Below are 21,288 nucleotides of genomic sequence, written 5' to 3'. Positions count from 1 at the left end.
GACTGCTTTCAATAAGGCACTTAATTCATTGTGCTGTGTTATTTTATTGTATCTTAATTTATTCTAATTTATTTTGCTTCTTGTTAATGATTTCTTGTTAAGCACAAGGGTGGAAACAAAAAATACAAAAGGCACAGCTCCCTAATAACTCTGTGTAAATGTTTCTGTTAATGAGAAACAGAAACACGCACGTATGTTTTTACTGGTCAAGTATCTAAGTAATCAAAAAACTGACAAGAGATGGCAATTCCAAGGTTGGGTTTAAAAAAAAAAAAAGGAGCATGTATGTTGCTTACCAACCGGGGGGCAGGAATATAGCCCTATATATTTATGTCCTTTATGTCCTAAGGAACAAAAAGGATGAAAGACATGACCTTGTTAACGGGATTATAGGGAGCAGGAGGTATATTCCTACACAATTGGGGGCAACACATTTAACGGACGAAAAAATAGCATAACTCTACAAATGATCAGCTTTCAATGTGACTTTTTAGAACAGTGGGAAATGTTTTTTGTAAATTAGAAAAAAGTCTCAGGAAACTAAACTGTTTCTATGTGGATTTAAACAGCATCCTGTCTGCCCAGGGTTTGCCTGTGAGGCAACAGCAGGGGGCAACCTAAACTAAGATAAGCTGTCAGATTTAGACAGTCTTCAGCATCCTTCTGTTATGTGTGGACTCTTGGATGAGCTGCAAGTTGTGGAATGACATATTTCAGAGATAAACAGTCAGTGGTAATACTGCAATTTCAAATCAAATTTAACTGCATATGGCCGCAAAACAATATGCCACCTTATGTGTGTGGTATCGAGTCAATAAGATTCATTAAAAATTCCTTAAAGACTTTGGTACATTTGTTTTAACAACAGGATAATGATGTGTGGACGGTTACATCACAGGAAAAGACAGACAATGCCTTCCAGACTGTCGGACAAGACTAAAACACAGCCCCATGGGACCGACTGCAGACTGAACTGGTAGTTAATCAACACCACACTCAGTTTGGGGTGATTGATTTTTATTTTTAAAACGGTAATACAAGTCTGAGGTGTCAGGAGAGAAGAATCCACTGAAGAGCGATCACCGTCACTCCCTCGTGCGAGCGCATAAGCCAGCGGGGTGTTTGTCCAACAGTCCTGCTCCTCCCTTAAAGTGGATCCCAGCTTTGAGAACAAAAGTCCATTTCCCTGGACGAATGAATACTTCCTTTCTTAAACATGTACAGTTTGCCGTGCAGCTGTCAGTTAACACTGAGCTCTCTGATGTGTCCTCTCCTCCACCGGCTCTCAATGTCCCCTGGCGGTAGCTGGATGTCCAGTTGGACCACAGATGTCTGACAAAGTTCTGCATGTCCATTTCTGTTCTGGACCCACATTTTGGAACTGTCTCCACAGACGTGTTGCTTCATCTTTTCCACAGCAATGCTGACAAATGTGACTGAACTTCATCTGCATGTAGCCAGATAATCTTCAATTGCTGCAGTTAAACAAGTATTTAGTAACATTTGCATTTATTTTCGGAAGTTAATGGGGTTAGAATTCGTCTTCCACAAGAGAAATATCTGAAGATTCATCGTCCTATTGAACCTTATTACTTGACATTTTCGCCAGCGCACCAGTGTAAAGCACGAAAAACAGAAAGAACTTAAGAAGATGGAACAAAAAGAAGAAAATTAAAAACCAGCCAACATATTAGGTGGTGATTAAGGTCGCACCTGTTGGGTAAATGCGCTACCGTTAGCATGTTAGCGGAACTCACCTGCAGCTATCACATCCTCAAAGCTTCTTCTAGTTAGGGGAATGTTCCATCGGCAGCTCTTTAAAAACCCGTTTGAACATTGTTATGTCGTCCATCCATCCATCTTCTAGCCGTATTTTCACTTGCTGCATCCCGGGAACGTCCTGGCGTGTTTCCCATATGACCACAGGATTCCGTCCAGGCCGCCATCTTTGTTTCCATCCGCAAAGACGCGCAATATATAAGTGAAAGCAATGATTCAACATTTAATACTGGTGTTGAAAGCTTGTGGGCATTTCAGAGGCAGATTAAAACCAAAGATTAGAATTGCCGAATAAAGAAATGAGTTAATTTTAGTTTGCTAGTTTGCTTGTCTCTGCTGCCACCTAGAGGCCAGATTGATTTGATAGACGGAAAGTTGACGTGTGTAAACGTGCGTTTGATTCCCATTAATGGACAAATACCACATGGAAAAGGTTATTGTTTGTTTTTCAGTGCTACACTAAGTTTGTAAGGTTTATGTAAGTGATCTTACATTGAGATGGATCTTGTTCGAGGTCATTCTGGCAGGACTTCTCCAGTATCCACTTTGTAAATGACACTAAAGAGCTGGAGCTGCTGAACACTATTCCTTGTTTTTCTTAAATTTAAATGAGAACTAGGGGTGTTTTTGTTACTTTCAACTACTATATTTCAAGCAGGTCCTTTGTCACACACGTCAAACAATGGCTGAACTCGTTAAATCCACAGTCTTGCGTTACGCTAACCTTTTCATGAACCTGTAACTTAATGTGAAGACATTTACTTATCATCCTAGACACACCCCACAGAGCACACCTTCTGACCCCAGGGTCCTGCATGGTCCCTTGTGTGCTTTAGCCCCCACCCTTCCATTCCGCCCAATATTATCTTACTATCAATGAGCTCTGAAGAGGCGCGCTTTGGCACAGAGCAGAAAAACATGACGTATTTGGCAGCTGCAGCCACACTGGTGGGAGCGTCGGCCCACAATAAAAACAGCCAGCTGAGTTCTGTGCTCGGCCCCAGATTCCCCTGCACATACACGGCTTTTGGCTGTGTGACTACAGGGGTGGAGAAAGTGAAGATCTGGAGGGATGAGAGATGGGCAGAGTGCAGCCCGGAGCTAACGGACATGTGTGAGTGACACCGAAGAAAAACACGTAAATGAACATTTTGGAGTGACTTTTTTCCACCAGTGTGTGGGAAATGTAAGAGCTCCTTCAAACTCTTCTTCTGCTTACATGGGTTTTAACAGAAACTGGGGGCACATAACCTCCAGTTGAGATTTATTCTTTTGTCCCTTAACTGTCCGTATATTTATTAACAGTGAACATCTCTCTGGTGAAACAGCAATTATTTTAACCGCAGTAACCAGAGTGTGTATTTTATGTGGGATATTTTGGCGACCCATCCCTTTAGGTTTGACAGAAGGAACAGCCGCCACCGGCAAATGTTCACCTCATGACCCGCACCCTCGTGTCAATAGGTTGTAAATAACAGAGGCAGTATACGTGCACGTCCGCCGGGATTTACATGTTTTAAATTGGCACTGGCACAGCGTCACATACAGATTTAACTCAGTATCTTATGATTATGTGAGATGGAATTCCCATGGGAGCTGATCTTGTGAGGAGGGATGGGCGTGAGCGGATGAAACGGTCACATGCGGTGGATGGCGAGAGAATCAGCATCAAACATACGCACGGGAATGTGATGGCGAGCTCCTGCCTCACACGCTCCGCATGAACCTTTGCCATTTACTTAAGACAGCTGGTGGATATTTTTGCTGCCCCACCCAAACCGTGAGAGACACAACAGTGTGAAGTGATGTCATTACTACGACTTATAGGAACCAGCTGCAGGGCCTTATGGGCTGCCAGAGATTTACCTTCAGCTTGTGGCGCCGCAGCACACATGTACATTAATGTGCTCGTGTTTCTGCAGCTCCACACCCTCAATAAAACAAGACTGAGGACACGTCAGTTCACTTAAAAAAAAACAACTTTATTTGTTTTCCTGTGATGGATCCAATTTGAAAATTAGAAGTAAAACGACATTCACGTTGTATCTGTTGCTGTTCTCAATCGTTTAAAAAAAAAGAAGAAGCTTTTTCCAAAAACAAATCTGCATTTGAGGCACTTGATGCTTTTATTCCTAAGAGTTAAAGCTGTTTTAGAAATTGCGTGATGTTGATCACAATTTGTGGAGCATAATTCCAATAAAAAGTGAAAGTGGTCTCTGGCACGGTGAATACACACAGGAAGCATAGATACGGACACTAGAAAGTACAAACAACACACTATACATACTGCTCAATAACATACCGATAGTAAAAAATACATGTACTTACATATTCAAAAGAAAATAACACGGATGTAAATGGGTGCAGAGAGCTGAGCTCTGTGTAAAAATCGAATCTCAATTCAGCAGCAAATATGAAGCCACTGTATAAAAAAAGAGGCCTGTTGGCTTTGTGATAAAATTCACCAGTTTGCAGTTTTACATTTCTGAATAGCTCGCGGCTCCGCCTCTTCAAAGGCAATGGCGTGATCACAATTTCAATCACACACCATCCCCATCACCATGGAGACCAGTCGGTGCTCGGTGAGCCATCAGTTTGTCAGCTAATTTGGTAAAATTGTACATTTTTCAAAGCTAATGTCAACATTCACGCTCGCAGTTCACTGGTAATTCCGTTCCTCACTCGCCATCGACCACGCCTACGTGCAACAATCAGCCGTTACATTCCAACCACTGATGGAGGAGGCGGCTACAGCGGCTCCTGCACCCGTTAGGCGTGTGATTAGAATACGATGGCTGATTGCTGCCAAACACATTGAACCTTTCTACAGTCCATGCACAGTACAGATGCATGTGTTAACATACAAACGCAGAATATTAACGCACACACAGGCACACACACACACCCACGCCCACACACACCAGCTGATCAGTACTCAATCAGACATATCAGGATCAGATTGACACTTCTCCAGTCAAAAAGAGGAGTTTGTAAACTGATTTCTTCGTCCACTGTAGCTTTACAATGTCAGATTTGATTTATGTGTTTGGAGTTTACAGGCAGAGTGATGGGTGGGGGCTATAACCCCCCCGACGGCAGGCAGAGTCTCTCTTCCGTGATGTCAACATATGGCTGTTTCTCTAGAGACTGCAGTCATGATGGGAACCAGAGCTGTTTAATGCTGAAATACTCTCACTTCCCACCCAGAACTGTGCCGCCTCCTGCCCCCCATTCCCAGCCCGATAGCCATCAACAACCCAGGGACGGAGTCTCTGTCATTGCTGTCATCCATCACTGTCCTTCACACCAGTATTTAAAGCCAAATGAGGAGGAATGGGGGCTGTGACAGCAGGAGGAAAGATGCAGGAGAATTTTTAGTCCCTGATGTCCACTGTGCTGTGGACCCTGTGGAAGATTCAGAGAGGAGGGGGGGGTGACTTTAAAGGGGCACATGTGTGTGTGTGATGAGCATGTGTCACTGAGGGAGGCAGGGAAGGAGGGAGGAAGGGAGGGAGGAAGGGAGAGCTTAGTGGACTATTTCACATCTCTGTGTCTGCTGTGTTGGTGGTGGAGTGGCCGTTGGTTGGAGGGGTGGGCTCGGTCTTGACCGCCTCCGGGGACTCTCCATTTACACTGGGCTTCTCCGGGGTCTCTGGTGGGGGGTTGAGAGGCGCCACGGACACAAGAGTGTTGCCCTGGTTCTCTTGGTCCACCTGATAGGGTTCTTCTGCCTGTAAATATGATCTGAATGAGCAACTGACGTCATACAAACCAAATAGTTGGCATATGTTGGTCCCTACCGGTGGGAATAATACAGTAACATAAAGATCTGCACGTTTTAAAATATGGGAGACAGGTTTAACAGAAACGACTAAAACCTCTTCAGTAACAAAAAAGTGCAACAAACGATACTAACTTACAGTATGTATCACTGATTAGCAAAATTCTTAATTCCTTTCCCCCAAATGACCATGAATTATGAGCGATTTGCCAAAATAAGCAAGTAAAAGATTGAATTTTTTATAGAAATCGACAGTTCAGCGTGTGAAATAGTGCATCGTTTAAAGAAACGAGCTTACCAGCCTCACTCCTTTGGGTTCAGACCTGCGCTGGCATTTGCAGTAGCCGACGGTGAGAGCAACAGCCGCAAGCAGACCGGAGACCAGCACGCCAACAAAAACGGAGGAATCCGATGATGAACCGGACCTCGTCAGCTGGAAATAAACAAACAAGCGCGGAGGATTGTGGTCAGAAGATAGATGTACATGCAAAAGAGGCCCCAGCTGCCTCTGTACTTTACAGGAAATGGATTAAAAAACACCGTTGGCATGAAGCAGGACACACTGGCAGATCTCTCACCTTGTCTTTCAGCGGTCCATCGTAAAACGCCTTTTTCAGAGTAACGACTTCAACTGCAAGGAGATTGAATAGCAGGAATATTAGCGCACGTGACTGAATCACCAGAGCAGCATTCCTCACGTGCGACCCACCTTCTTCACTGCCTGCGTGCAGGTTTTTGCCATTTTGATACAGTTTCAAGTCACACGATCGTTCCTTGCACCAGACAAAAGGGTGATCTTCAATAATCCGCTTTGTTTCTTCCTGTGAGGGAAAGTGTGGATGAATTCTTGAGCCTTTTCAGAGAATATTGAGCAAATCAAAACTTGAAAAATGGAACCTTTTTTTTTAACCTCCCACTGTGTTGACATTATGTCTTCTTTGGATTATGGGTTCAGTGATCAACAAGACCAAATATTCTGTATGTGTGCTTCCAGTTTTCCACCACTAACTGTAAGCCTCTGTGTCGGTAATGGAAATACAACTCAGCGGGACAGACAAGTGTCTGGGAACACCTTCTTTCTCCCCGCAAATTCACCCTTAATTATGATGTCACCTCATTGCACAACTGAAAACTCCTTATTTTTTATAATGCAATCCAGGCACCTCTGGATATTCCCAGAAGATCCCAGGAAGCAAAGCCCTGGATCCTCAGTGAGCAGGGAGTGGGCCCACAGCTGGGCTCTGCGGGAACACCCAGGTCTGGGAGGTGGGAATGTGCTGAAGTGGAAACTAAAATTCACTTCAGTGGAACATGTTCTCATCTCCATCTGTCTCTCACTTATGACCCATCACAGCCTCCAGACCCGTGTTTACTTCACCTTCTGCACCTATGGAGCTCAATTCAATACATTTTATTTTCTATCCTGTCATATTAGTATGTTTTTGCCAAGTTTCCCCTCCATCAGTGCATTGTTGTCTCATTCCATTTAATCCCCAGATTCGGAATCCTTCAGATTCCTTTAATGTTATGCCTGTAGAGAAAAAAGCTCTCACAACAAGCATTTTGAAATAATCATCGTTTGGCTGGGGCCACTGGCACCAAGAACCATGTTTAGTTTCAGGCTGAGTCAGGCAAATGAGTTCTGCAGATGGTTCCGGTTCTGAGGATGATAACAGAAATGAAACACACGGGCCGAGGGAAGCGTGACCCGCGGTTTCAGACCTGTTTATCATGATTCGGGATTAGAATTTGTAACATTAAGAAGGAAAGAAATGATTTCATTGTTGTGGAGAGAGAGAGAGAATAGAAACTGAATGCTTTTCCACAGCCCAAATATTCATCTTTTCTTCAAAGGCCCCCACAGCAAAAGAGGAAACCCCTCCTCTTCACTTGACTCCAACCAGAAAACACAGACTGAAGATTTACAACACTCAAGGAATGTGTGAGGAAAGATCTGCCTTTATCAGGACCATATTTCCAACTGTAGCTCATTAAAATGCGTCACTGAGCTTCCTCTCCGTGGAGTGAGCAATGTCCTCTGGTGCAGGGCCCCAGATGAGGGGACACATCACCACAAGTTTCCATTTGTGCCACAGTAAAGATCAACGAACTCTTCACAAAACTCAGGAGGAAAGAATGAAAATCACTCACACAATCAGCCGTCGTCACCTCGACCAAGATATGGCGTGTATTTGTGACTTCATCCGGCTCAACACAGCTCACGCTAAACTGTGACGACAGGAGGTCAGGTCAGACAGGTGCAACACATGGAAACGGAAGAGAGGAACCGTGAACACAGATACTCACTGAGTTGGTCTCAGCTGTTGCAGGCACCGTCTCTTCAACGCTGGGGGCAGCAGTCATCCCTGAGGCGTCTACATTCGGGATTTTCGAAGCTACAAGCGACACCTCTGTAGAACCGACCAAAGTTCTGTCGATAGCAACGGTGGAGCCTGCAGCGGGGGCGGTGGTGACGTCTAGAGACATAGCCATGGTGGGGGCATCTGTCGGCACTACTGGCAGAGACAGCAGTCAAAGACCTGCCTGACTTCCTCATCTGTCATTTAACGATGTCAAAAGCGCCACTTTCACGGGGGTTATAGTGAGTGCTTTGACTGTTCCACTTACCAGAGCCTGCAGTCGCTGGTGCATCTGTAATATTTGCTTCTGCATCATCCTGACACATCACATCGTCTGTACAGAAGGAGAGTGTGATGAGAAACAAACAGAGAGGGACATTTGATCCACCTGATGCCTGCGGCGTTGTGCCGTATTAACACTGCTCATCATCCATATCAGGATGGATGAGCAGAGCTGGGCGGGGTCGGGTGAAAGCAAAACTGTTCTCCACCTTCATCATCACCTCTGTTGTCGAACTGCTGCACCAATGCAACCTGCAACACAGGTCTTGTGTTGAAATCTCTTGGCCATCAATGTGTTTCCCATTACCTACACCCAGATGTAGCTTAGCTTAGCTTAAACCCAAGTCCCCGAGGGGCACCGTTCGGGGAGGAATTCAACAGGAAGGAAGACGGCTTTGAGGAGGAAACAGAAGAGTGCATGGCTCGGCTTTGGTATCTCCTCCAAACACACACTCAGTGGAATGCTTATGTGAATGAGGCCAGGAGCTCAGTTTAATTTGTTTTTCCCCCTCCAATAAAGTGTTGTTAAAAGGTCGTGACCTGCTGGCCAAAAATGTGTCTGCTGGGGAAAATGGGGAAAAACTATAATCTTGGTATTAAATAGAGACCCCCTCAAATATTGGTCATCAAGGAGAAGTTCAAAGGACATCCTATATAGTAAGGTGATTTTTTTTTTAATGTAAATAAATCAATCATTCTCTTTAAGTTGTTATTTGAAGTCAAAATCCACATTGATCCACATCAATAAGAGCCACACAGATGTGTTAGATAGGATCAGCAACCGTGTGTCCCCCAGTTCCCCCCCGTCAGGTTATTTCCAACCTCTCCTCAAACTGTTAAACATCTGACTCAAACAACGGGGTGATCATGTGGTTTTAAAGCCACCATACGTTTACATAGATGAAGTGATTTGGATTTGTCTTGCGTTTGCAGCCTAATAAACACTTACTTCAGACTCTGAGCTTCAGACTCTGAGCTTCAGACTCTGAGCTTCCAAACAAAAGCTACCGTTACTTTATTTTTCCCCAACTAACGAGCCACCATAATGATCAAATTTGTCCAGCACTAGACCTCTTTGCTTTAATAGTGGCGTCGACCGGCTGAGCAGGGCCCAAATTTAATCATCAATAGCATTTTAGCTGGTTTAATTGGGAACAAATGGCAACATTAACTGTTTTAATGGCCTTCAGCTAATTGCCTTCAGCTTGAACTGCCAGGTTTAACAGAGCAATCATGTTTATTCTTTATACCACTGATTTAGTGCACTGCACATTTTATATCTCAGATATAAAGAGTTCATTTGGCTAAACATTCTCCATGGAATGCTTTTAAAAATCTGGAAAAAACATCACTATTGGATCACTGTATTAATGGTTCCTTTTTAACTATATCATCTACAAGAAAGACACAAAGTTGCCTTTGCTAGTTGTATGACTGTTTCACTCCCACCAGCCTCATTTGACCAGATGAGACTCTAACACTCATCTCGCTCCACATGTGTGGCTGAGGAGACACCTGAGAGAACGTCTCCATGTGCAACATTTGCAACTGTTGTCCTCCACAAGCACAGCCCTGGTGCCTCTCCAGAGGGTCTGGTGCTGCAGCCTTGTTCCTGCTCCCAGACGCTCTCTCTGCTGTAGTTACAAGAAAGGATGATGTCTTACTCAAACTCAGAGTTCCTGCAAGTTCTACACGTGAACATTGATGAAGCCACAGATGTTCCTGCTGCCATGCAGCTGAGAAGCCCTTCAGCAGCAGCTGGTGGCGCTCTCCTTTCATGGCACATCACAGCCCCGTGACTAAATCCTGAGCAGATTAAACATCAGGTGAACACTAATCACCTGGAGGGCCGCTGAGTGGTTTCCAAATGACTGTAGTGAATAACATGTTCACATTAAGATTTCAAATGACAACCGAGCACTGAAAATCAGCCCCCGCCGACTCCAACACACCCTTCAAACCAAAGCAAATCCAAAATCAGCCAAAGGAAACAGCTTCTGAGAGCGATGTTAACGGTTGAACCTGAAGAAGTTCGTCTTTCCCACCTTCACTCGACCCCGTCTGGAGTCAACTGGAGAGTTGAAACTGGTGCCGATGGGAGGGGGATATAAAGGAGCCTCGAGTCTGGCTGCAACTCATTTTTTTTCACAGCCGTTAGAAGGACAGGAGAAGAGGTCAGGAAGGTCAGGAAATAACATGAAAGTTGTTGTACACCAATTTCTCCCTCCCCTCTCTGGGGTAAAGCCTTGCCGCTCCCTCAAAACGACACTAACAGCTGGAGAATACAGACGCACACATCAATCTAAGACAAAGCGAACCTCATCACTGGGTGTGTGCAGATCCTGGTCCGCTGATGTAGTTCCTCCTCACACATCTTGTTTTCAGCATCTTCTCACATTCCTCCTGCACCCTGTGTTTACTTTCCTTCCTCACCCCTAGAGTTCAGTCAACAACTGTATATTTTGTGGTTGCCAGTGATCACAAACAAACAAAATGTCGTCTATGATTGATTTTATGATGGTTTGGCTCTTTTTCATCTGCAAATGTGGTTTTGCGTCATCAAAGAACACAGGAAACCAGCAATGTATATTTTACAGTTTGAGGAATGGACTGGAATGTGAAGCGCGTAGGTTTATGTGCCTAAACACTGGTGCTTTTCTCAGTTTTCGGCTCCTTTACTTCACATTTTTTCTTTGAGCATATTATTTATTAGATATTCTTAAGGTTTAATGCAACATCTGTGCCAAACATGGTTTCAAATAATCCCTCTTAATTTTGTCAAACATACTAGAAAGCCAAGGTCCATCTGCCAGTGTAAACCCTTCAGGACTGTTGAGTTTGAGAACATTTCATTCCTGACAAGTGTCAACTACCATGGCTGCATTTTCCGCACGTTCTGCTCTTCCTGTCAGAATTTGAGCCGGGGCTGCAGCTGCACGTTCTCTGCCTCCGTGCATATGTGATGTCCTGTCACCGAGTTCTGACATCATGTGTATAATGAGGGACACGTTTGGGCTTCTACACAGGGAACGTTCAACTGACCCGGCCCAGGCCACAGAGAAAACAGTTAAACCGACACGCCCTCCTCTTCCTTTTACTCATCTTCCAGATGTTAGCGGAAGATGCTGAAGCCTGTGTTTAGGGGGAAAATAAAATTCTCTTTCGTTTCAGTCAGGAGTTCCTCCAACCTCACTGGCCCCCGGGACAATTCTGGGATGAAGAAATGCTCTCATGGAAAGTGGACACCACCAAATGGAAAAAGAAATCTCACTTTCGATTTACTTCCAATTTTTCGGTCGCAATTATGCAAGAACATTCTTAAGTAAGACCCAGGATACGCGCACTTCCATTTGAGTCAGTGTTCAGCTGTGGAAGCAGCAGTCTGTGACCCTGACAGCACTCACAGGTTATTACCATTGTATTAGTACTACACGATCGTCAGTATTCTCTGTCAGTAAGTGGGTCCAATTAATTAAAAGAGATACCAACAGCAAACAACATTTCAAATCCAACTTTAGAGGTTTTAACGTTCTGTGTTCAATCACAAGGGTTCACTTCAGCTAAATAATTTTATCCAAATTCCTTCATTTGGATGCAGCTACCTGATGAGACAATAGCAGGATTCCCTGAATCTGCCACTCAGCGCCCTGGATATAGGAACCATTTTTGACTGCTGCAGATGTTCTCTGCTGGGCCCACACCCTGGTGTTTTTAAACCAAACACCAGAGAGCTTAAAAAAACTGAGAGGAATTAATAACAGGTTTGTGGAATTTATCCACGCAAATCTGAGGACAGGATGTCGCTGTCGGAATGTGTGCAGTGACCCCTCCTAAGTGGAGGGGTTAAACACTGGGGTCCACATATAACACACACTGATGCAGGCACGCCGCCAGCCTCCCGGTGTAAGATTGCACCAATACCGACCTTCTCCTGGGGCTCCTGCGATGGGAGCAAAATAATGAGGCATATTTCTGCCTAGTTTCTGCAACTAGTGACAGACTCAGGATGTGGAGGGGTCAAACAGTCACAGGACACAGCATATAATTAACCTGTAACATAAACTCACCCTGGCAGTTAGCATAAATTGCTGCTTCAGATGCTGATAACAGCAGAAAGGGAACTTACCCTTCAGATGCAGGACCACCAAAGGGAACTCTCTGGTGACTTTCTATTGTTTTGAGTAGAAGGCTTGTTTAAACGTTCACGATGATCATGACGATAGGCTTATGTTGAGTCTATCCCAGCATGCACTGGGCAAGGTTGAGGAATACACTCTGGAAAGGTGACGAGTTACAGGGCACAAACCATTTCCTCACACACTCACCCCAAGGGACAATTTAGGGTCCATTTAATGTGTCTGGACTGAGGGAGGCAACAAGAAAGACAGGACAGACAGACACGCGCCACGAACGGAACGCTAAAACAGCTTTTGCTTTTGTTCAACATCTAAGTTACTTGTTCAAATACTTTCAGCGGGTCAGTGAAACTTTAAACCCGTGTTTCCAAAACAGTCCGTCCGTTCTTCTGGTGGATTGGAAGCAGCAGCTGCTTTTGGAGGCCACGGCAGCTATCTGCTCTCCTGTGAGGTGGAAGCAGCGCTGGGTTGTAACAACAGATGTACATGGACTGATTCCAGCTGCTGTTTTTACATGAACCGTGTGGGCAGAAGTTGTAAAAAGATTTTTTAAACCTGTAACCTTCATCTGGCTTGGACATGGCTGAGGCAGGAGCTAGCGATGAGGAGAAGATCGAGAACTAAATAAAATAAGGATATTTCGTGAAACTGAAAGTTGGGAAAGAGGGATTTTAGGTAGCAGGGTTTCCACAAGATGCATTAAATCCCAGGACGGTGGCTCTGGCCTCATTTGAGGCTCATTAAGTATTTACCTCTCTCAGTTAACAGTATTCTCATCCATAAAGTCTGCAAAAACCCTCCAGTGACTCCAGCACCAGTTGCCGTCTCATGGCTCCACTTTGCATTGATGCATGTAGATAAAGTTTAAGGAAGATCACATGATAGTTCCAGGATTTAGAGGGTGGTTTTGATCCGAGCGGTGCTGTCTAAACACGCTCGGCCTCGCTGCTGCTCGGGCCACCAACCTCTTCTGTTGTTGAAAATGAAGGTAAATGAAAAGGAAGAGAGGAGAGGCCTCTTCCCCCCCTCTCGCGTTCTGTTGGTTAAAATCAACAGCTGTAAAATTGCAGCAGGGTGCCAGGGGAACCAGCAACAATAAGCTCACCAGAACAGCGGTAATTTGAAAGGGAAGATTTGAATGCTGTCACGGCGTCTGGCTTCCATTAAGAGCATTTCGCTAAGTAAATATTGTTGGTAGATGATCTATTTCTTTAAGCTAACTCCACCTCCGGGATCATTTACTGACTTTGTTTTCTTGTCATTAATATGTTTTTCTTAGTAAAGAGTTGTCTTTAAATGAAGCTGATTAAGAAAGAAGAAGTTGCTAAGGGGGAGATTAGCTGTGACAGACGGGACGTCGATGGAGGGCAGCGCTTGTTAGAGCACAACAAGCGCTGCTTTTTTACACATTTGCCACACAAATGAAGTCAACAGCAGTGAGGTCTCAACATGTGATGTTAATATGAGCTCACGTAGCTCGTAATTTAGGGCCGAGTGGGGACACGCACGCCCAGGTCTGACATAAGCACGCTATCTGCCAAAGCTTATATAAAAGATACACCCTCAGTCAGTCTGATGACGTGAGTAAGAACTTCAGCATCACAACTGGGACCTGAAGGAATGCAGGTCGATATCTGAGGGCCAGACGGAGGCAGACAGTGGCAATATTCTGCCCGTGTTTGTGTTGGCACACAGAAGCTGCACAGTTTTCTACTCTGAAGCCATTTTCTTTTCTTTAACTTTGTCTTCCACATTCTGTATTTTTGTGCCGTCCACATTTGGAGTCACCTTATTGACCTCAGCGGTGACCTGTGGTCCATCTGGTTAACGTCCTGCCCTGCCCTTCCACGTTCAACCCTGGTTTGAATTCCACACAGACAAACCTAAACCTGGCCAACCCCCCCTCCCCAAAAGTATATATTGGTCTATAATTTAGTACATCAGACTGGTATGTTATTGTTCTTTAAGCTTTCTCCTCATTTCTGCACCTTTGTTCTTCTTGGTGGTCTGAATGCTTCACTGGGAGACGTTTGTCCATCAAACAAGCTGGAATCTGCGGCCTGCTTGTTTTCATCATGCTGCAGTTCGTGCTGTAATATAGCAGTATATGGGAATAAGAAGCACGTCTTACGTTGAGCGGCTCCTAAGCATGAGCTAATGGCTTTCAGATGTGGTGTGTTCTGCAGTTGTCACAGCTCATTCAGCTCTGCCTGGGGCTTTGACCGCTGAGGGGCAACAGAAACAGTCGCTTGAGCTGGCACGGAAGGAGGCCTTTCCTCCATTCCAGAGCCCAGTTAAACCCCCAGAATTCCCCCAAACTCTTACAGCATGCTGCAAGAGGCATTAAAATGACATCATCCAGCATTTCAGAGTTCGCTGCGCTGCATACTCGCATGCTGGAATCGGATGACTGAGAGGCCATAAGAAGAGGGAACAGACCGGCAGAGGCTGTCCGCAGACAGGGCTGCATGCAATGCTCTCTTATCTACACATGGAAACTCTGTACTGAGCACTTGGAACCAATAACGCCGTTCAATATTTATTGGTTTCGCACGATGATCTTACCTGCAGCACCATCCCAGTTTCCAAATTCGTGGAGGTGTTTTTGTTTTCATTAGTTTACTACAGCTCAGATATGTGAGAGTTAGAGCGGACCCACAGCTATTCACGACTTTATCAACACCACATGATGCAGAACTGATTAAATCAACACACAATGATTCCACTCTGACCCGGGACCAGCAAACGCCACAAGAGCGAAGCAGCAATGCATCAGTAGGAAATGACCCTACAAAGAAATATCTGACAGCTGTAATGGGGTGTGAAATACAGAATAGTTGGCGTTGACGTCACGAGGTCAACCATCTGACAAGGATAGAGTCCAGGATACAGAACACCTCCTGTGACTTCACTGTAAAACCATTCCAACAATATCTGAAATAGCTGCAGCCGAAGGCAGCTGATTAGACACCGAACCTCAGAACTCTCAGGGTCAAATGAACCTTTGGGCACTTTTGATTGAGAGCCTCCCCATTTTGTGTGTTTTTGGTGGGCTGTTTTCTCTTTTTTTGGGGGGGTGGGGGGTGGGTGAGCCACATGTTACCACGCCTCTGCAAATTCACACCACAGCAGCAGCTGGATTCAAGCATTCGCAGTGTGGCAGGCCTGCGGGGCCAGAACCAGGCGAGCTCAACAGAACTGAGACGGAACCTGGGCGACATGCATAAAGTGGACATCAGGAGCTTCTACCAGTAACTTAAATCTATGGTCAGCGTAGCTCTAGTTGATCCATGGCCTCGTCGCTTTTACTGGTAATAGAAACTCAGTTACTTTCACTTGGATCCTCCCCTCTATTCTTCCCAAATTCACCACCCAACAGAACTCTATCCATAACCCTGCAATTAGAATCCAGCACAGATGTACACATGCACACTACACTGCCCCAGTCAGGTTATAATACTCTTTTTTCAGATTTTAGATATTTTAGAAGAGTTTTCCTTCTGTTTCACAAAGCCAAACAAATTTAGCTGAGGTGAGGAGTATAGTTACAACTGCATCGTTTGATTGCTGGACTTCCTTGAGCCTGCAGCCGTCCCGGCTTTGTCTTTGTCTTTGCTTGTAACCTCATGGTGGCAAACATCAAAGAGAACCCACAAATATTGTATAAGATCCAGTGAAAACCACTAAAAAAAATGTATGTTTAAACTTACTGGCTAAATTTACTTTAGTTTCTTGCTTGGAGAGAAACAAAGAAAGGGACTAAAAGTTATTTCCCCCCACATGTAGAGGCACAAAGGTGTGAATAGGGGCCTTATTAAAGCGGTAAAAAGCATAATTAGTACTCACTGCAGAGGAGAAGAGTGCAGAGCAGCACAACTCCAGCCATCCTCTTCCAGACTCCATTCATTCTCCACATGGGCGCAGCCATCCTCTGCTCGGATTCAGCAAACTGGCGGGACTGTGAGTGATAATGAGTGTGTGTGAGGGCCGGGGGAGCGGGGAGTTTCCTGTGAGGTCGAAGCGAGCGGGACAGACGCGCGGGATAGAGCCTGGCTTGTGTTCTGTTGCTCTTTATAGGACTGCACTCCTTTGGCGTCTCTCTCCCTCCCCGTCTGCCCCTCTCTTTCTCTCTACTTTCCACACCCTTTCCCTCTTCTAGCTGCCTCCTGTTCCTCAGTGCAACCCCCACCTCCCCCGAATGTGCACATGTACAACCAGCACCAGAACGTTAGCGGTTAAAACCCCGACATCCTCTTCAGCTTTACCTTCACTGCAGGCTTGTGAGCTTGTGGTTTGACGGTTCCTGAAACATGGGCGATGTACGGTAGCTCTATAGTTGTTTTTGGGAGATCTCAGACCAAAACACATTTCAGCGAACGCCACACATCACAGCGACGTGTCTGATGTGACTCCTGATTCGACAGGAATGCAGGATAATGGCATCAAAACACCTGTTTACAGTGGCAAATACAGTAGAAATGGAAACGTGCAGATGTTTTTCAAATCATTGCATGTAAAAAGTAAACCAAATAACACAGAACACGCCAAGATGTGACTGTTCCCGTGTTGTGGAATGACCACATCTGGAAGCACTGAGGTCCCACCTCGGGGCCTGTGAGCTGTGAGGACCATCTGGAGACCTGCCTCTCAGACAGTGCGACCATGAGCTGTTATGTTGAGCCAACACATGGCTGCACTCCTGCCCATCAGCCGATACGCTACAGAAACCACTCCGCTCTCTGTTATTACAGTTATGCACATAACATCTGCACTCGCTCACTCAAACGCTGCTCTGGACCTGATCTGCTCTCTCGTGTTTCTTTACATCAGGAACTGGATAAACCAGATCAGCTTTACATCACAGGCTCTTTTTAAGATCTTCATCTGTTTGGTCGGGAGATTTATAGACGGGGATGAGTCCTGTAAACTTGAATTATAGTGTAAGTTGTGTTTAAATCTTTGCTCTTACTGTCCGCTTCACTCTTATTTCAACACGAACCACGTGGCTGTTTACAACTGCGAGATGTGGGAGTTGGGCTGGCGCGCCTTTTCAGGGAATTGCATCCACGCCACCCGTCTTCTCCTTCACCCTCCCTGTCTTATCTATTAGTTGAAAAGCACAAAGGGTCTCTGTGTAGCGAGGAGGGCCGCCGGTGCGCCGTCACGAGAACTGGCACATGATGTCAGTGACCATGACCCTCGGAGACCACGTTTGGGGTTTTTGGAAGACGTTGGTGTTTTGGGAAAAATAGGATAAAGAGAGGGGAAAAAAGGAGCAGAACATGAGACTGTCACATGGGACAACAAGCGTAAAAACAAAGAATTTTAGCTTCCTGGACCAGTGTCTGAATATTTTAAGAATCTTCTATCTGAATGGTTGCTGTTTGACCTCTGCAGGGACCCGGTTGTCCTTCATCTTTGTCTCTGCCCACATTATCTCCTCCGCTCACATTATCATAGACTGGATACTCAGGCTGGGTTTCCTGTACACAACAGTGAAAACTGAAAATCAGTGAATGGGAGCTTTTGTTCAGCGTCCTCCCTTTATTAATTTAAAGCCATTCTGTTTCTAATTAAATTTGCAACCAAGACAGTATCATGTTGGATCCACAATCCATCTGCCGAGATCAAACCGGCCACAAAAATCCCTGGAGGGTTGGAGCATTTCTTGCTTTTCTTTTCTTTATATGGAAAGTGGATGTGGAGGCTGAATGCAGGAACTCTGCTTAGAGACATTCCCAGACGTCTGTAGTGATTTGACTTGATGGAGCCACAAAAGGATTCACAGCATTTGTGCAGCTTTGTGCACAGGAGAGAGTGTGACGCGAGTTGCAGTGATGAGTTTGTATGTGTGTGAATGCAGGTTCATATAGGGAGTTTATTCCTTCACAACTCCACCGCAGCCATGGTGATTAATCCTGTCCTCATCTGTTGTTGCTGCGATCTGTTCCTGCTTTTTGCTGTTGCTGTTGCGTAACCTTTGTTAGGCTGTTGAGCGTTGAAAATTCAATTGAAAAGTTGATTTAATCCTACTTGATTTTTAGAGGAATAATGAATGATACTGTTTGGAGCGCAAATCCAACAAATTAGATCCAAAAATGTGAATATTTGCGGTCCTTTTCTGAAAGATTCTGGTTGATGACTTGTTTCCAACACCTCAGCGGCGCATCTCTCCTCTCCTCCCATCATCCTGTTGACCTCCCCTTCCACTGCCAGTCTCACATCTGATTCCTCTTCTGTTTCCTCTCATTCTCCTTGTGTGCCATGAGTCCCGGCTCACCCTGCCCCGCGTGTCCAGGAGTGTGTAGACAGACCCGGCGGTGAACCTCCTGACAGAGATATACATGGAAGTGTATTTATAATCACCCTTCACCTCTTTGCTTGCTGAATGCACTTCCCTCTGTGTCAGGACTGCACAGGATCGTGTGAAACGAGTTGGACCTGGCCGAGTGTTCCATAGGATCTTGGTGGAAAAAGCAACACAGGAAGACCGGAAAAGGTGAAGGGTGGGGATGGGGGGGGGGTGATTTGGTGTAAAATAACAGCTCGACCTCTGCCGAACCCTGGACAGCTGAAGTATGAAGGGCACATCTCTGACTCGGAGCGCTGGTCAAGATCAAGTGTTCCGCAGACTGAACACAAAGAAGCGTATTTCAGGACATGATGTCACTATACCATTATCTCAAGGCCGCTGACAAACAGTTGCCGGGGAAACATGCGGTTAGCATAACAGAGGCCTCGGCCTCTTTTGTTATTACACGGTGCTCCGGTAAAGCCAAAGAATGTCTCCGCAGAAACGTCATTTTCGCAGGAACATATGTGGATTATACAACAGTGGGATGAATAAATGAAATATCTGATGCCTTGATAATCAACTTCACACTTGCAAAAATAATCGCTGTCATTAGCCGCAGTATGTGCGAGCTGCGTGCTGAGCTCTGAGCACCGTGGCGGACGCCAGCAAACATCCTCCCTTTGGTTCTCCTCCCACCTTTAAACTCTTCATCAGTCTCTCTTGATGCCATACAGATGTTCTCAAACAGTTGCCTCTCAGGGAGCCAACTCCTATTGTTCATAAAAGAAATCCCAGGGTCCCAAAGCAGGGAGAGCACACGCATGTTCCTGCATGCAACAGACGCAGGCTCTTACACCCTTCAGTCAGCGTAGCAGCAGCTCCAACTGATTTAGTGGAAACAAGAGTTAGATAAGAATTGTAAGAGTGCCTGGGTCTTTGTGTCCCCACCATCCTCTCTTACTTTGAAAGGGCAGACTGCACAAGCCTGAAACAAGCTCTAATTGGCTCTGATTGGGTGGCTGGGTGGACATCTTGAAGTAATTTCTGCTCAAGGTTCGAGAGGCTTGAGTTTTTGTTAAGAGCATATTCATAAAGATGTTTTCTGGTGTGCAGCAGCGGTCGATTAGAAAAATGAGCACTTACAAAATCGAGTTTCTAAACTTCCTGTTTTGTATTTAAAGACTTCCGTGAAATAAATAGATTTGCAAAGGGATTTTTAAAAGTTTGCTTCAGGTTCCCTGGCAGGAAGTTCCGGACCTGTGTGGGATCCAGGGAGCCCGGGCTTCCACACGGGCTGCAGGAGCCCAACAACTCCAGCAGGAGTGTTTAAGATCGGCTGAAAACGAAAATTATACAAGGATGTAGTGAGGATATAGCGTTTTTAACCCTCAGAATACACAAGAACGAAACATTTTAGACTTTTTAGGCTTGAAAACACCAGTTACACAACTGTTATAACTGCACTGGCAAAGCCACGAGGGATAATTTTGTCAATAACGGCAAAGAAGCAGCAGAAAAGGAAAGACTGCCGTTTGTGGTTTCACCAGACATTAAAGTGCTCGTTAAACTAGCAGCCTGTGAGAACAATGAAAACTGTGTGTGGTTCTGCAGCATGTCCAGGTAAGTTCTATTGAACTCATTCCTCCGTATTACACAATTCCCTCTATTAGTCCCTTATCTTCTCAGCCATGTTCATTTTATTGTTAATAATTGAATCATTATTTCAGCGGTGTTCTTTGTTAGAACGTAGCACACTAATCCCCACAGGCGGCCATGAGATGGCGCTAGAGGACCAGGCTGCTGGAGCGTCTTCAGTCCCAAACAAGGAGAAAACGACTCAACTCTGCCCTCTTGTGGCAAAGCAGGTCCATAACTTGCAATTGAGAACATAAAACATGATTAATAATTTAAATACGGATGAAACGGTGAAACACGAGAGGTAGAGGTCTGAAATAAATGGCAGAGAGGCACATTTTAGGGGGGGGTGGGGGGGAATCCAGTGAGCCAGTGGGTAAATGGAAACGTGCTAGGGCAGACTGGAGCCAGACTCCACAACCTTTTCACTCGACAGCCCACCGTTAAACATCTGGGTGTGTTCAGACCCAGACACACAGCCAGGAGTGGATGTCTGCGCGTCTTTGTGTGTGTTTTGAAGCAGGGATCTATACACCTCACCCCAGTTGTTCTCTGAAGTGTTGCTTTGGGCTCACCAAGAGACGATCAGGTCCTCCACATCAAATATTTATTTCACAGAAACTCCTGAGCCTTAAATAATTCTCAAAGAAGTGTGCCGAAAGCAGGCCCTTGTTATCCCGGGCACGTCCCTATCCGGACAATGGATCTGAGGGAGGATGAAGAAAGGAAAGAGGTGGCTGAGAATGAAAAGAATGAAAAGAGAGACAGTAAGTGGCTGTTGGGTGTTTTGCTGGGTGGTCAGGTTTAATGACAGAGTGGTTATAACAGCTTTACTGGCCCCGAAGGAACACAGCGTTGATTTGTAATATGAGGTTAAATATCTGCATTAATCACTCAAAAGAGGGGGCAGAAGTGCCCCAGACTGGTCTTCAGTGGCTTCGCCCTGCATCGCTTAGCTGGTTCCAAGTGCATTTCTGATCTTGCTCGATTCACCTGCCGTTATAGAATTAATTATGGGTT

General features: G+C 45.3%; 1 protein-coding gene and 1 long non-coding RNA gene across 3 annotated transcripts; both read right to left on the bottom strand.

Annotated features, from left to right (window-relative positions):
• Positions 1-1,000: 1,000 nt before the first annotated feature.
• LOC105418763 (uncharacterized) lies at positions 1,001-2,095 on the bottom strand. Its single transcript, XR_965824.2, has 2 exons — positions 1,758-2,095; positions 1,001-1,475 (listed from the first exon to the last, which is right to left on the bottom strand). It is a non-coding gene; the product is annotated as an uncharacterized lncRNA (long non-coding RNA).
• Positions 2,096-3,740: 1,645 nt separating this feature from the next.
• cd34 (CD34 molecule) lies at positions 3,741-16,445 on the bottom strand. 2 transcript variants are annotated; one of them, XM_029834057.1, is made up of 8 exons: positions 16,185-16,445; positions 8,189-8,254; positions 7,868-8,076; positions 7,712-7,789; positions 6,270-6,381; positions 6,139-6,191; positions 5,859-5,993; positions 3,741-5,510 (listed from the first exon to the last, which is right to left on the bottom strand). In XM_029834057.1, exons 1-8 carry the CDS (start codon positions 16,264-16,266, stop codon positions 5,319-5,321), a joined length of 927 nt encoding a protein of 308 aa, XP_029689917.1. In that variant the 5' UTR covers positions 16,267-16,445; the 3' UTR covers positions 3,741-5,318. The 2 variants fall into 2 exon arrangements, with proteins under 2 accessions (XP_029689917.1, XP_011617587.1); XM_011619285.2 differs by having other exon boundaries at positions 7,868-8,073; positions 16,185-16,443.
• Between the last annotated feature and the right edge of the window lie 4,843 nt (positions 16,446-21,288).

This window comes from Takifugu rubripes, chromosome 3, assembly GCF_901000725.2.
Source record: "Takifugu rubripes chromosome 3, fTakRub1.2, whole genome shotgun sequence".
Lineage (NCBI taxonomy): Eukaryota > Metazoa > Chordata > Actinopteri > Tetraodontiformes > Tetraodontidae > Takifugu > Takifugu rubripes.
Note: the sequence above shows the minus strand (reverse complement) of the source record. Positions and strands in the feature narration are given on the sequence as shown.

What these genes read in the sequence shown, in the direction of transcription:
- cd34 (XM_029834057.1), bottom strand. Translation starts at nt 16,266, where the DNA reads ATGGCTGCGCCCATGTGGAGAATGAATGGAGTCTGGAAGAGGATGGCT. An exon ending in CAACAGCTGAGACCAACTCA is followed by an intron (nt 7,790 to 7,867) that starts GTGAGTATCTGT and finishes CTGTCGTCACAG; the next exon opens with TTTAGCGTGAGCTGTGTTGA. An exon ending in AACCCAAAGGAGTGAGGCTG is followed by an intron (nt 5,511 to 5,858) that starts GTAAGCTCGTTT and finishes TCATATTTACAG; the next exon opens with GCAGAAGAACCCTATCAGGT.